Here is a 14982-nt window from a genome sequence, read left to right as displayed (position 1 = left end):
CAGACCTCAGCTCATAAGTCCTTGTTGCCTCTCCCAGGCTCTTGGGAGGAAACCCAGAGACACCCCCTGACCCCCACCCGCCGGCCCTGCGTGATCTGGCTTTGGCGTGTATCTCCAACCTCATCACCTTTCCTTGTCTGTCTCGCTCACTCTGCTACAGCCTCTCTGGCCTCCTTGCTGTTTCTCACTGCCTCAGGACCTTTGCTTGTGCTCTTCTCTTGTCTGGAGTACTGCTCCCACAGATGTTTGTGTGACCCAGGCCCTCACTTCATTCGGGTCTCCACCTGGAGGCCCATCTCAGAGAGACTTTCTTAGACCACTGCTCCTCCCTCTCTCTGGGTCCCTCCACTTGCCTAGCACTTAGCAATCATGTCAATTCTATTCCCTTGAGAGGGAGGTGTTCCTAGTTCACTACTGAAAGCTTGGAAATAGTATAGAAGTCCAGAGCACTAACCCCAGAGCCAGACTGGTCAGGCTCAAATCTGCTGTGTGACCTCAGGTCGAGGACCTGACCTCTCTGTGCCACTGTATCAAATGAGGATAAGCACCAGAACTCCCTCGCAGGGCTGGGCTGGTATGAGGCTCGAGTGAGCTGGACAGAGCGTCCACACTCGCTGCGTCCTGGCTCTCAGGTTCCCGTTGGTGGTCATACTCAGCCTCTGGACTCTTCCCCTCTTGACTGGGAGATTCCTGAGGGCCTTCTCTGTCCAGACCCCTGTACTCCCCTCCCAGACCCCTTGCTCAGTCAGTATTTTTTGAGTGAGGAACAAAATAGGTCTGTTGTACAAAAAGCTCAGCCCCCAATGACCCGCCTGCCTCCGGCTCGCTTCCTCCTTGATGCCCTTCCGGCCGCGCTGTCCTTCCCCTTCTCCGGTTTCCCAGAGCATGTGCCCCACACGGGCTGTCGTCCACGCCCGCCTCCGCACTCCCAGCTCCGTCACCCCCAGAGACGGGGCTCCATCTCCCCAACTTGCTTCCCCTCTGGCCTGTCCCTGGGCCCGTGGCAGGCGCTCAGCAAACCCACAGCGTCCCGATGTCACAGAACAGCTGGGCCTTGGGACCATGAGGATCTGCTCTCCAGAAAAGAGGCCGCTGTTTCTGGTCAGGCAGGGCAGCAACGAAGCGACTGGAGATGGGTTGGTGGGGGAGCAGGTGCTCCTCGGGGCGCGCTCAGAGCCGTGCCCCAGCTGGCAGCTGGCTGCTCGCAGCCCCGCTCGCGGGTGCGGTACCACCGCAGGGCTGGTCATGGCCTTGCCGGGGGCTTAGCAAGGCTGTCCTTTTTCACAGTGTTTGCCTTAGCCCTCACCATGACCACACGCAGAACCAGGCGGTGGGGTTCAAATCCACGTGCCGCCTCTTCCTTCTTAGAGGCCTTGGGCTGTCCCGCTGAGCCTCAGTCTCATCGGTTAAATGGGACCGAAGCAGATCCTACGTCATAGGCACAGAGTAAAGACGCGGGAGGCGTTGACTGGTGACGACAGTCATTGTCACCACCCTGCTCGTCACTGGTTTGCGGATGGTGAACCCGAGGCTTGGCGTGGAGGGCATCTGGCCCTGGGTCAGCCAGCTCCCCAGGGGCGAAGCCAGCCCAGGAAGCCACGTGTGGAAAGCAGCCCCCAGGAGTGTTCTGTCTGTGATTTTTGAGGGACCAGAGAGATGTAGAGATACTGGAGCCTTCAGGCACGTCGGGGCCAGCGGATTCAAGAACCTTATATCTACCAGCGCTGTCCTTTCGGTTGAGTGACTCGGCCTGCACATCTTCGGTGATGTCTTGAGGCCCAGCTGGTCTCTGCTGTCTCAGTTCCTTTCTCATCACACTTACTACGTGGCTGAAACCCTTTGATTAAGGCCGGCCTGACCTTTAGAACGTCCAGCCCACGTGCGTGGTGGGAGGTGCAAGGTGGGGGGGGGGCGTGTGGATTAAGGCCCTGCAGCCTTTTTACAGGTTCCCTCCCAGGTTCCTGGGAAGGCAAGGGTGGTTTTTTTTTTTTTTTTTTTAATATACCCATTTTACAGATGAGAAAACTGGGGGGCTGGGGAGGGGCGGTGTTGGTGGCCGCTCCTCAGATCTGCCATCCTCTTGCTCTGTGCCTCTCTACGTCTTTGTGTGTCTGTCTCTCAGTTTCGCTGTTTCTCCTTCTCTCTCATTTACTCTCCTTCAGGCGCACTGCCTCCTGGTTGTTTCCCTTACGCACCGCATGTATTTCCGCCGTGACTCTTTTTGCATCTGCTGTTCCCGCTACCAGGCGTGCTCTTCGCCCAGATTCTTGCAGGACTTCCTTCCTAGCTTTATCCAGAATCCCTGTTCCAATGGCACCCCCTCCGAGGGGCCCTCCCTGGCCTCCTTCTCTGAAAGAACACCTCCTTTCTCAAGACCCTTTAGCCCCTCATTCTGATTTGTTTCCGTAATATTTGTCACTGGCCCACATTAGATCGTAGACCTGATTTTCCTTTATTAGAATGTAAGAGCCACCAGAGGAGGAGTTTTTCTGTTTATTAACAGATGTATCCCCTGGCCCTAGGGCACTGTCCGTCGTGCAGGAGCTGCTCAGAGCACATTTACTGAATGAATGCGCGGCATCCCCCAGCTCCAGATCACGCAGTTTGTCCAGAGCAGAGCTGGGACTTGGCTCAGGGCCGGGTGACCCAGAGGCTGTGTTTGGTCCCCTCTGGGTTGACGTCCCTCATTCCTGCCCTGTCCTCTACCTTAGGAGCTGGCCAAGAGGACCCCTGGCAAGCACCCAGACCACCCCGCCGTCCAGAGTGCCCTGCAGGCCATGAAGACGGTCTGCTCCAACATCAACGAGACCAAGCGGCAGATGGAGAAGCTGGAGGCCCTGGAGCAGCTGCAGTCGCACATCGAAGGCTGGGAGGTGTGTCTGGGGCGGGAGGGGCCCTCTGGGCTGGAGACGGGCCCGGGGGGTGCACAGCTGTGGTTTCAGACTTGGCCTGCGCACCAGATCCAGCCTGCAGCATATTCTGTTTGGCCTACATGATGTTTGCCCCCGCCCCCCCAAAAAAAGTTTCATTATTTTCCAATTAAGTCCACGTAAAAGTCTAGATTTCAAGCTTCTCTTAAAGTGTTGGTAGCCCCGGATCCCCCTTTTCCACGGCAACAGCCTCTGGAGCCTCTGGTTCTCCTCCGTCCCCACCGTCCCCTGTCACTCTCCCGCGCACCGCGCCTCATCTGCCTGGTGTTCACAGACCTTTGTGCTTTTGACCTAAGGTCAAGAGTAGCTTTAAGGGTTCACTCCAGGACAAAATTCCGGCTTTGACGCTCCCTTCCTGGGTGACTTCAGACAAATGTCTTAACTTCTCTGAACTTTGGTTTCCTTACTTAAACCTGCACATAATAGTTCTCAGTAAATGGTAGGTATGGATACACGATGATCCTGATTATTAAGGGGCAGGATCCCCCTAATTTGAAGACTGAGATCTTCTGTTGTGTGTAATTTATTTGTTTAAACACCCCCCACCCCCATCTTCCTTAAATTATTCGCGCTCTCCTACGCGTCTGTAGAAGGAAATGGGAAAATCTGAATGAATAAAAGAAGGCCAGTGTCCGAGGAAGCGCAGCTGGAATGGGGAATGGGAGATTGAGACTAAAGAGAAAGACTGTTGGGCACAGATTGCTCTCTGAATCATCGCGGGAGGCCCTTGAGATGTTCTGGCGCTTGCTACATCTGGGCTTTTCGCTGCATCTCCCTGTGTTGGGGAACCCTAAATGTGACCGTATAGCCCTGAGGTCGAGGGCGTGGCGGCAGTGAGGTCAGGGCGAGCAGGTGTCGTGGATTTGTGCTTGTCCCGCGCACTCTCCTTTTGCTGGGCCTGCCTGCCCGGCTGAGGCTGCGGAACACAGAGTCTCATTTCCCAGACTCCCTTGTCGCTCAGGTTTGGGGTGTGGCTGGCCAAGATCAGATCCAGCTGCCCGAGATTTGGAAGGCAGGAGTCGGGCGGAGGCCACCCTTGTGATGTTTTGCAGCAAAGCATAGCCATGGTCGTGTTTGGCTTTGCTGAGTAGCATTAGCAGAAGGCCCAGGTTCCAGCTTCTGGGTGTCAACCAGGAAGGGCGTGCACTGCGTTGTTGGTGGCGTGTATCTAGCAGGACGGGGTAGCTTTGTAGCTGGCAGTTGAGGCAGCAGCTCCTGAGGTTCTGGGAGGAGCCTGGGCAACGTTTCCTGAGAGTATCAGCTCGGGCAGGGGGTGGTCTGATTCTCCCTTTCCCCAGTTGGGGCAGAGGCAGCGGCTCCCCCGGAGGGCCAGTTCTATAGCATTCTTGGTTTTCTGGCAGCTATGGTTCTAGACTCCTCTAGCCCCTCTGAGTAAGGCCCTCATTTCTCTCTGCTTAAAATGCATAGCTTGGTTTCTCTTTCGCACAGCTGAAAATTGTGTCAATTAGGATATGTCCTCTAAGAAATCTCATTTCACCTTTGCGATATCAGAGCTCTGATTTGGTTTCTTGTGATCCTCTTGGCCTTCTCCTGGTGGTTCCAGGCATCGTGTGTTCCAGAGCAGGAGCTCCAGGCATCGTGTGTTCCAGAGCAGGAGGAAACAGGGGCATGGCCAGGGTGGTGATGGGGAGCTCTCCTCCCTTGTGGAGGAAAATATTTCCAAAAGCCACAGAGAGACTTCCCTTTTCATCTCATTTCCCAGAAGTATGTCATTTGGCCACTTTCAGCAAATATGCCAACCTAAAGATTATATAGAGTAGACACGTGTAAACATCTGTCTGTTTGGGCTTTGAGCTTCCTGGCAGGCAAGGTGAAAAGAACATGACACATAAGTTACTGAACATTCATTGTCAAGAAAGAAAGAAGCTGAGCAGTTCTTCTGGGAGGCAGAGAGTTTCCTAGCATCCAGCTAGAAAGGAAATTTCTCACGTGGGCCCCTGTGGAGAGTGTATTAAGTAAGCAGTTTGGCAGCTGGAACAGAAGTGATTTCTAGACCTTCTTCTGGTAAGAGCCTAGGGAAATAGGAACCAAAAGTATGTGGGGCTTTTTTTTTGACCTTGAAAAATCTGCAGTGTGAGAATAGCTCTTATTTCAGTCACTGTTGCTGGGTGCAACAGGAAAGAAAGTGACCCAGAATAAGGATTGCTGGCAATTCTTGAGCACCTATTACGTGTTTCCAAATAGGAGAGAAGTGCTGTTGTTATCCCCATTTTATAGATGAGGAGACTGAGGCACAGGGTCTTGGCTTTGGGACCCAGCCTTGTAACTTACAGACTGGCCTGCCTTAGGCAAGTTTGTCCTACTCCCCTGGCCTTATCTTCCCCTACTTGTCTAATTTTAGTGATGATATCTTTGACATTACCTCCTGGTGTCATTTTGAGGGTAAAGCAAAGTGTAGACTATGAATATTCTTTGGAAAATGGGAAATGGTGTTCTGTGCAGTGGAAAGGCTTTGAAGTTTGATTCTCAAGGTGACTTGGGAAAATAATATGTTCTAGCTAGAAAAAATAATGTTTAACAGTGAAGCTACTTGCAGTCACTTCATGCTGTCAGTAGTTACAACCTTAGGGGGCAGTAGGGCTGAGGGTGTAGTTCACAGTCAGTGATGGTGGTTGCAGAGCCTTCTGATTCTCTTCTCCATCACTTCTAATCGTTTGTTTGACCTCTTGCCAATCTGATTCGGCGGCCGTCATCTCTCTCAGAATATGCATGGCTGGCAAGGAACTTGTTTCTGGAGGAGGGGGAGTCTTTTCTTGGCCACTTTCTTGCTTTTTTGATGCTTGGGCTCGCATCGTTAGTTTGATCTCTGATCTGTGGTTTTCCTGGCCTGATCCTCTGTGAGCCGGTTGTCCTTTTTTGCTGTGGGACTGGTTTTGTTAAAACCAGATAACTTAATCCGTAAATCCGTTTTACTGAGCACAAGGAAATGGGGTATGTTGCAGTGTTGTGGAAGTGAGTGTCCGAGCCAGCTCCCTCTGCATTGAGGGGTTCCATGGTCTCAGTTTCCTCATCTGAAGAGTCTGAATAATGGCAAGATGCCCTGTAGGTCACTTGAGGATTCGGGGAGCGGAGGCCTCCAGGGCACTCTGAACAGCATTTTCTTTACTGGCTCAGGGTATGTGCTCATTAAATGTCAGGAAGAGCCAGGGCAGCCACGCAGGATTTCTTTCTTTTTCTTTTTTTTTTTTTTTTTTTTTTAGATAAAAAGCATCATGCACCTTTGGCTGGGACTCATGCCCAGTGTGGGCTGACCCTTCTGCCTGAGGACACCCCACAGATTTTCATGAGAAGCTCATGGTCGTAAAAAGAAATGCATGTTCTTACTAAGAATGAAATGGAACACACCATTCTTGGTGGCTCTGGAAACCCTGGTTTATGAGACCATCAGCTACTCACTCATGAGGGGCACAAGGAAACAGGGGTGAGGAAACTTGAAATCGCTTAAAAGAAGGACCATAAATAGAAGTTCTTGTGTGTTCTCGCTATCCACCCTCCGCCCTGCTGGAATGCCTTGTGCCCCAGGGGCATGGGGTCTCACCCCTTCAAAGACCCCCGGTCTAGACCAGCAACTACATAAAAAAGCCTGCAGGTGATCCTCCATGAGCCAGCACGGGGTGGTAGAGGTGAGCAGGTAGGACAGGGGTCACCTGTCTGGGTTCAGATCCCAGCTCACTCACTCACCAGCTCTGTGACCTGGAACAGGTGCCTGTGCACCTCAGACTCCTCTGTGCCTCAGTCTCCTCATCTATAAAATGAGCATCATGAGAATTAGCAGAATTTTGTAAGATGCTTTGGACCAGAGCTGGCAGGCGTAGATACTGTGCCTACGTTAGCTTTGTCATCCCAATGTCACAGCTTCGGTTCTGTCTGAAAAGCTGTCCAGCCCTGGCTGGTGGACTGCTGGATGCCTCAGCCTTGTTTGTCCCTGTGCATCTCATCCTTAGCGCCACCCCTGACCTGGGTTCAAGGATTCTGAAGAGACTGAGGGCTGGGCTTCTTGTCAGGGCTGGAGTGGAAGGGGCCTCCCCCTGTAGGGTCCTTGGCCTTTCACATGAGTTCCACATAGACTGTGCTTCTTCTCTGCCATCTCTGATGTTGCTCTAGGCCCACGTGGCCTTGGGCTCTTGGGCCCTTCCGCTGGGTCAGGTCCTGGCCTCGTTTACAAGCAGCTACAATCCCTTTTCGAGCCTGGAAGGCTGGTGGGTGAGCCTGCGTGGGGTGGCTGGAGGAGCCAAGCAGGCGCGTTGCCTCGCGGGGTCGCCAGGCAGCGGGCCTCAGTGTGCAGGCATCCAGGCTGTACTTTCTGTTAACGGGCGTGTGCGCTCCTATCCTGGGCTGTGGCTCTTGACTGCAAAGAAGCTGGTTTCCCAGGATCCCGAGGGGGTCTCTGGCACCATTGGGCCAGTGGCTTTGCTGCGTCTACCTGGGCCATGGGCACAGAGCAGAGCAGCCCTGACAGGGGTGGGGGAGGCCAACTTAGCAGACAGCCCTGTTTGTAAGTTGCCAGAACCAGTCTCCCAGACTGGGTCTCAGAAGTACTTGAGTTAGCAGGCCAGCTGGGGTCGTGTGAGCGGAGTCCTCTCGGCTCGCTGAGCCCCAAGTCCCTCTCCTGGGAGAGGGTCACCTCTGTCCGCTCCTGCCAGCATAGTTCCAGTGCCCTCCATAGAGAGAAGCCATCGATCCGGTTGTGTGGGTTTTCTGTTTGTTCACAGATGTGCTCCGGTGGTGCATTTAGATTTTGGGGGGTGCGAGGCAGGCAGGGGCAGGCTCCGTCTCTGGGAAGGAAGCGGGTGTGCTCCCGGATCTGCCAGCTCACACACTGCACCCCCGCCCCCAATTGCTCTCCCAGGGCTCCAACCTCACGGACATCTGCACCCAGCTCCTCCTGCAGGGGACCTTGTTAAAAATCTCTGCCGGCAACATCCAAGAGAGAGCCTTCTTCCTCTTCGACAACCTCCTGGTCTATTGCAAGCGGAAATCCAGGTGAGTGACGGGGGAGGCTGGGCCAGCACTGCCCAGGCAGGGGGGTGGGGGTGGTGGAGAGCACAGGAGGCTGGGTTTGAGTCAAACTCTGACATTTTCTTATGGTGACAACGTAGACTGGTCACTTCCCTCTCCGAGCTTCCCTTTTTTCTTCTGAGCTGAGGGGTTTGTTCTAAATCCACACCATTTATTTATTTCCAAATCAGAACATAGTTTATTTAAAACTTTCTAGTAGCTGCATTAAAAAAAAAAAAAAGAAAAAGAGAACTTCCCTGGTGGCTCAGTGGGTTAAGGATCTGGTGTTGCCACTTCTGTGGCTCAGATCATTGCTGTGGAATGCATTTGATCCCTGGCCTAGGAACTTCTGCAGCCCGCAGGTGTGGTAAAAAAAAAAATAAAAAAATAAAAAGACGTAGGTGGAATGAATTTAAATATTTTATTTACCCCACTATTCTTATTGCAACTTAATTTTTAAAAATTGATTAAATAGATATTTTGCATTCTTTTGCTTCCAAATCTGGTGTGTATGTTACACTTTCGGCCTATCTCAGTTTGTCCCAGGCACCTTTTCAGTGTTCACTAGCCACATGTCTTGTGGCTGCCCTAGTGGACAGTGTAGATGGAGATGGTCATGGAATTTTGGGGATTCTTCATGCCACCAACATCCTATAATTCTAAGATCCCAAGGTAGATGGTTTGAGGGGAGGGGGTTCTTCTACTGTATGGTTTTTGAGGAAAGATGATATCTTTGTCATCTTTGTGTCTTTCGCTGGAGCTTCTTAAAGTCATTGAACGGTTGGGTCACTGAGTGGGAGACGGATGCAAGTGTATGTGGGCAGATGGGGGGAGGGGACACATGGGTCGTTGGAGGTTTGGGAGATGAATGGATGTAGATGAAGGGAGGCAGGGTGGGTGTGATTGTGAGTGTGTATAAATTGATTTGTGGATGGATGAGTAGGTGAATGACTGAGCAGTGGAGTGTTTGGAGGTTTAGGAGATGGCTGGATGGAGGGATGGATAGGAAGTCGGGGAACTCTACGAATGTTTGGGTAGGTGGAGAAATGGACGTGAAGACACGATGGGCTGGCAGAGGTGTGTTTAGATGATGCTGAGTTGGGGCCTTTCTGTACGGTTTGTTGAGTGAATAGGTAGATGGATGGATGGTCGAATGGTCATACAATTGGGAGGCTGAGTGGGCGGTGGAGGTCTGGAGATTAGTGGATGGCCAGTTGGATGGGTGCATTGAAGGAAGACTGGTCGATAGTTGCCGTGGTGATTGGACTCTGGTTGTGGCAGGTTGGATGATGGGATGGTTGAGTTGCTGGATCGATGGATGAGTGACTGGAGAGAGAGAAGGTTAGGAAATGGTGGAGTGGGGGCATGAGTGGTTGGTTAGATGGATGAGTGGGTGGGTAAATTGTTGGGCCAAGAGAATTCCTGCCTTTCTGTTTTCTTGCTCAGCCGGTAGCGACAATCTCAAGTGACCAGTGCGACGCTCTTTCGGTTCCCCTTCCTGTGACTTTGTCTTGGGGATGAAATTCACTTTCCTGTGACTTTTTTTTTTGCTTTCTAGGGCCGCACCCACAGCATATGGAGGTTCCCAGGCTAGGGGTCGAATCGGAGCTACCGCTGCTAGCCTACACCACAGCCACAGCAACGCGGGATCCGAGCCGCACACTTTCCTGTGACTTAGTCTTGGCCTCTGTTCCAGGCTTCTTTACTCTTTTATCTGGCAAAGTTAGGACTGAGAGGAGGTCCAGATCCTGGGTCCTACTGTCAGCATCACCTCCAACTTCCTTTGTGGTTCCGGGCTTGTCACTCACTGTCTCTGAGCCTCATTTTCCTCATCTGATTCTGCTGGCCTCCTAAGGTTGGAACCTTTCCGCAGGATGAATGATGGGCTTTCTGCAGAAGGGGAGAGGGGTTCCCATTGCCTTCCTCATCCAGCCTGACCTCTCTGAGCCTAGTTTTCTCTCTGCCAATGGAGTTCTTAAACCCCTGCTTACAGTAGTGTTTGCCTGAGAGGCAAGCTCCTTACAGTTGAATCCCGTTCAGCCATTTCTCTCCCTCTGTGACTTTGCTTCTCTTTGCCTCAATTTCCTTGTCTGTAAAATAAGGAGAATTATCATGCGCCTGAGAGTCATTGTGAAGGACAGGTGTGTTCAGTCTGCCCGGCGCAGAGTAGGTGCACAGAATGAGCAGCTGCTGTTGCTGTTAACTCACCTGCACACATGATGCATCCCTATTCCGTGTGATCTGGCTCGCAGTAGGTGCTTCAGCCACAGGCCCCTCTCTCTCCACCTTCCCTCCCTGAGCTGAGACATGGTCCTTCTGGTCCGAGGCCCTGGTCTCCTTCCTTCACCCTCTGCAGGGGGTGGTGGGTGGTGGCAGTTCCGTGTGTCTCTTTCTCGTTTGGTATTTAATTCCCCCTCGCTCTGTTAGTCTGTCTGTGTCTGTCTCATGTCCTCCTCTCCCCCTGTCGGTTTCCCCTTCTCCCTCCTCGCTTTCCGCCAGCTCTCCTTGGGGCCATCCTGAGAGTCCTCTTTTGGCAATGCCAAGGCCACTGCCAGCATCCAAGCCCTTCCCCACCACCTGCCCTGGGCTATCTGAAGCAGGTGTTTTGCACAGACCCCTGGCGTTTAGAAACAGAATGTCCCTTCAGGCCTCTGTGACCTCCCGGCCTGGGCCAGGTTTGCTCAGCCTTCAGCCTCCCTGGCACAAGCCCTTCCCCCATCGGCGTGGCTGCGCCTGTTGAAGCCATAGCTGATGCTGATGAACTGGACTCCAGGGGCCCTTCTAGGGCCTGCCCCGTGGCTGCACGAGCTCCCGTAAGGCCGTTTCCTGCCTCAGGCCTGCAAATGGGCTGGGCTGGCTGGAGGGAGAGGAGACGTCTGTCACCTGGGAGAACTGGCGGGCAGGCACTGTCCCTGCTCTGGGTCGGGAGCCAAAGGGCTGGGCTCCGAGAGGTCTCGGAGGGATTGGGCAATGGTGGCTGGAACTCCCAGCCTGACTCTGTTGTCACAGGAAACACCTGACGCTGACAGGTGTCCGCCTACGGCTGTGTCTTTGCCTGGGCCATGCCAGGTGCCGCCTCTCCGGGACAGGGGTCAGGGAAGTTCTCTGACGCAGAGTGCTCTGTCTGACCCCAAAGCAGATGCTCCTTGGATATCAGAAGTGGAAGGGGGAGTTATTAAAAGCCCACCTCCTCATCTTCAGAAGGGAAAACTGAGACGCAGGAGAGCTAAGTCTCAAAGATCTCAACTGCCTGTTGGACACCTCACAGGCATCCACAGTGTGTAGTGGTTAAGGACACAGGGGCTCTGCCGCTTGCCAGCTGAGTGACCTTGGGCAGGTGATGTCAGCTCTTTGTGTCTCTGTTTTCCCAGCTGTTTAATGGGGATGAAGGCAGCCTGCATCCCAGAGGAGGTTGTTTTTGTGGGTTAATAAAATAAAACCCGTCAAGCCTTAGAATGATGCTTGACACATGGTACGTAAAGTAGAAGAAATCTCAGTCTTCTCTTGAGTGTGTCCCACACACCTTACACTTAACTTGGGTCTAAAACAAGATTCTTCATTTTCATTTTAACTCCTCCAACCTTTTCCTCCTCAAGTCTTTCTCATTCCCAGTATATGGTACCATCATTTACCCAGGATCTGGGGCCAGCATCTTAGCTGTCTTTGACCTGCATGGCCCCCACATCATCAGCAAGTGCTTTGTGTGCTCTCATCAAACGTGGGCCGGAACCTCAATGTATTCCAATAAAAATTCCAGGAGGGAGGTTGTGCGTGTATGTACATAAATGATTTTTAAATTTACATGGCAACACAAAGAAACAAAAAGAGCCAAGACAATTTTGAAGAAGGACAAAGCTGGAGGACTTTCATGACTGATACCAAGGCTTATTATAAAGCTGCAGTAATTAAGACAATGTGGTTTTGGGGTAAAAGGAGACAAATAGATTAATGGGATGTAATAGCGAGTCCAGAGGTAGACCTCCAGGGAAGCAGTCATTTGAATTTTAAGAAAAGTACCACTGCGGTTCAATATGTGGCATTTAGTCAGTTTGATATCCAATGGGAAAAAAAAATGAGTCTTGACCCCCTACCTCACACCATATACAAAAATCAACTTCAGAAGGAACACTGATTTAAATGTGAGAGATAAAATAGGAAAACTTCTAGAAGAAGGCATAGGAGGCTATCTTTGTGATCTGGGAGTAAGCAGAGCTTTTTAAAATTAGACATAAAGTATAATTATAAAGGAAAAATAGACTTATCAGACTATATTAAAATTAAGAACTTCTGTTCATCAGAAGACACTGAGAGTAAAACGGCAAGCCAAAGAGTAGATTTTTGCAACTCATTTTGCAAAGGACTCTATCAAAAACATATGAAGAAGTCCTATGAGTGAGCCTAATTTGGCCCTCTGCCTTTTTTTTTTTTTTTTTTTTTTTTGGTCTTTTTTTAGGACTGCACCTGCAGCCTATGGAGGTTCCCAGGCTAGGAGTCTAATCGAATCTATAGCTGCCAGCCTATGCCACAGCCATAGCAATGTAGAATCCAAGCCACATCTGCGACCTACACCACAGCTCACAGCAACGCTGGATCCTTAACCCACTGAGCGAGGCCAGGGATCAAACCTGTGTCCTCATGGATACTAGTTGGGTTCGTTACCCACTGAGCCACAATGGGAACCCCCCTGCCTATTTTTATAAATAAAGTTTTATTGGCACGCAGCCATGCCCATTCATTTTTGTGTTGTCTGTGGATGCTCTCACGCCTCAAGGGCTGAGTTCAGTAGTTGTAACAGAGACCATATGGCCCACAAAATTGAAAATGTTGACTCTCTGGCACTTTTCCAGAAAAAGTTTGCCAGGCCCTGTATAAATCATTATGAAAAAGACAACGCAACAGCAGAATGGTCAAGGGACTGTCATTTCATAAGTGGAAGATGCCAGATGGCTGATAAACATGAAAAGGCGGTCGTCCTCCTTGCTCCTCAGGGAAATACAGATGAAACGTTTATTAGGGACGTTGCTCTGTGCCACCAGAATGACCAAAATGGAGACATTCAAAACCATCTGGGGAGGATGTGGAGCAACTGGAATGTTCCTAAGCTGCTGGGGGTGGGAAATTGATGCGGCTCGGCGGTATATACTGAAGCCGATCATGTGCATTCCTTATAATGGAGCAGTTTGACTCCTGGGTAAATAACCCAAAGAAATGTGCACCTATGTTCTCCATAAGACACGTGCCAGAATATTCACAGGGGCACCAAACTGGAAACCACCCAAATGTCCATCATCATCACCCTGTGTGATTCCATGTATGTGAGCTTCCAAAACAGGCAGAGTGAATCCATGAGGTTGGACGTCAGGATAGTGGTTACCCTTACAGGGGTTAGTGACTGGAAGGGGGCACGATGGGGCGCTTTTGGGGTGCCTCCTGCCCTCATGTATTGGAAGATAGATTCTCAGAGGCTTTGTTTTGTTCCCTGCTGCAGCCCTAGTACCTAGAATAGTGTCTGGTGCCCATAGGCATTCTCTGGAGTGCTTGTTGAATGCATGGATGAGCGACTGCTCTGGTCCCAGCCTGGTAGCCTTTCCATAGGAAGCGCTGGTCAGACGATGTGTCGAGTGACTAAATGGGTGAGCAAGAGAGTGACCTGCGTGAGTGAATGAGTGGCGGGTAGGTAGTTGTAGGTGGATGCGTCGACGGACGGCCTTCTCCAGGATCCTTTCCATTCTGATTTTATTCCAGGAAGTTCCTGTTTGTTAGGACACCCTGAAAGCGTCTACCCGTTTTCTAAACTAGAAGGATGGGTTTCTGTTGCTTCTTGGTTTCACGTCACCATCTCCTGTTGGCTCAAAAGCAGCCCTGGGAGGTCAGCGAGGCTCTTCGCCCATTTCCCAGATGAGGAAGCTGTGGCTGAGAGTGGAAAAGGGACTTGTTCCCATCACCCAACCACCAGCCAAGACGCCCTGCCTCGGACCCAGCTGCTGTGCTCCTCCTGGCTCTGTGCCCTTCTGTGTCACTGCCCTGCTTCTCCTTCCTGCCATTGAAGATGGTTAGGCCCCAGTGAGGTGAGGCTTAGGGGACAGTGACTTCCCGCTGTCTTTCAGGGTCACCGGGGGCAAGAAATCCACCAAGAGGACCAAATCCATCAACGGCTCCCTGTATATCTTCAGGGGTCGCATCAACACGGAAGTCATGGAGGTGGAGAACGTGGAGGATGGGACAGGTAGGCCCCGCCCCCAGCCGTGCCAGAACCCCTCCCCCTCCCCCAGCCCCCAGGCACAATCTCTGCTGCAGTTAAAGACAGTTTTTTCTTTGATCGGGAAAGGTAACCCACAGAAATGTGCCTTAAACATGTGCACATAAAGTGAACCCCGGGTGGTCGCCTCTCAGGCTAACAAGTACACTGCTGCCTGCACCCCAGAAGCACCCCACGTGCCCCTCCCAGATCACAGCACCTCCTTCTCGCTAGAAGTAAACCCTGCCTGAGTCTTGTGATGATACTTTCTTGCTTTTTAAAAATATTTTTATCTCCTACGTGTGCACTGTTAAGCCTTTTAATACAATTGAATTAAAATTTGCTTTTGAATCTTTATTTAAATGGTTATATGGTTACATAGATAATTATGTATATAATTTACTATTATTATTTCATGTCATCTTTCTCTGGGTAGCACTGGGCCAGAACATGGATTCGTTTTTTTTTTTTTTTTAATTGAGGTACAGTTGATTTAGATCATTATTTTAGTTTCAGGTGTATAACAGTCCTTCAGTGTTTGTGTAGATTATACTCCATTTCGTTATTACAAAATGATGGCTATATTTCTCTGTGCTATACGTGGATCCTTGTTGCTTATCTGTTTTATATGTAATTATTTGTCCCTCTTAATCTCATATCCCTTCCCCCAACCTTTTCCCCACTGGTAACCATTAGTTTGCTCTTGTCATTGTGTAAATGGTCACATAATACACTGTCTGTTCTTTCTCCTCTTGCGTCTTTCCTTAACCGCATGGTGGTGAGATTGGGTCTCTG

At 51.0% G+C, this 14982-nt stretch overlaps 1 protein-coding gene across 1 annotated transcript in view; it reads left to right on the top strand.

Annotated features, from left to right (window-relative positions):
* The window catches only part of PREX1 (phosphatidylinositol-3,4,5-trisphosphate dependent Rac exchange factor 1), a 198130-nt gene that overhangs the window by 120851 nt on the left and 62297 nt on the right, over window positions 1–14982 (top strand). The window contains 3 exon segments of the mRNA XM_021078040.1: window positions 2712–2873; window positions 7801–7934; window positions 14057–14175. Coding sequence (XP_020933699.1) covers window positions 2712–2873; window positions 7801–7934; window positions 14057–14175 — 415 coding nt within the window.

The sequence above is a fragment of the Sus scrofa genome, chromosome 17 (assembly GCF_000003025.6).
Source record: "Sus scrofa isolate TJ Tabasco breed Duroc chromosome 17, Sscrofa11.1, whole genome shotgun sequence".
In the NCBI taxonomy this organism is placed as follows: domain Eukaryota; kingdom Metazoa; phylum Chordata; class Mammalia; order Artiodactyla; family Suidae; genus Sus; species Sus scrofa.
The sequence above is the reverse complement of the archived record's forward strand: the minus strand, read 5'-3'. Positions and strand labels throughout refer to the sequence as shown.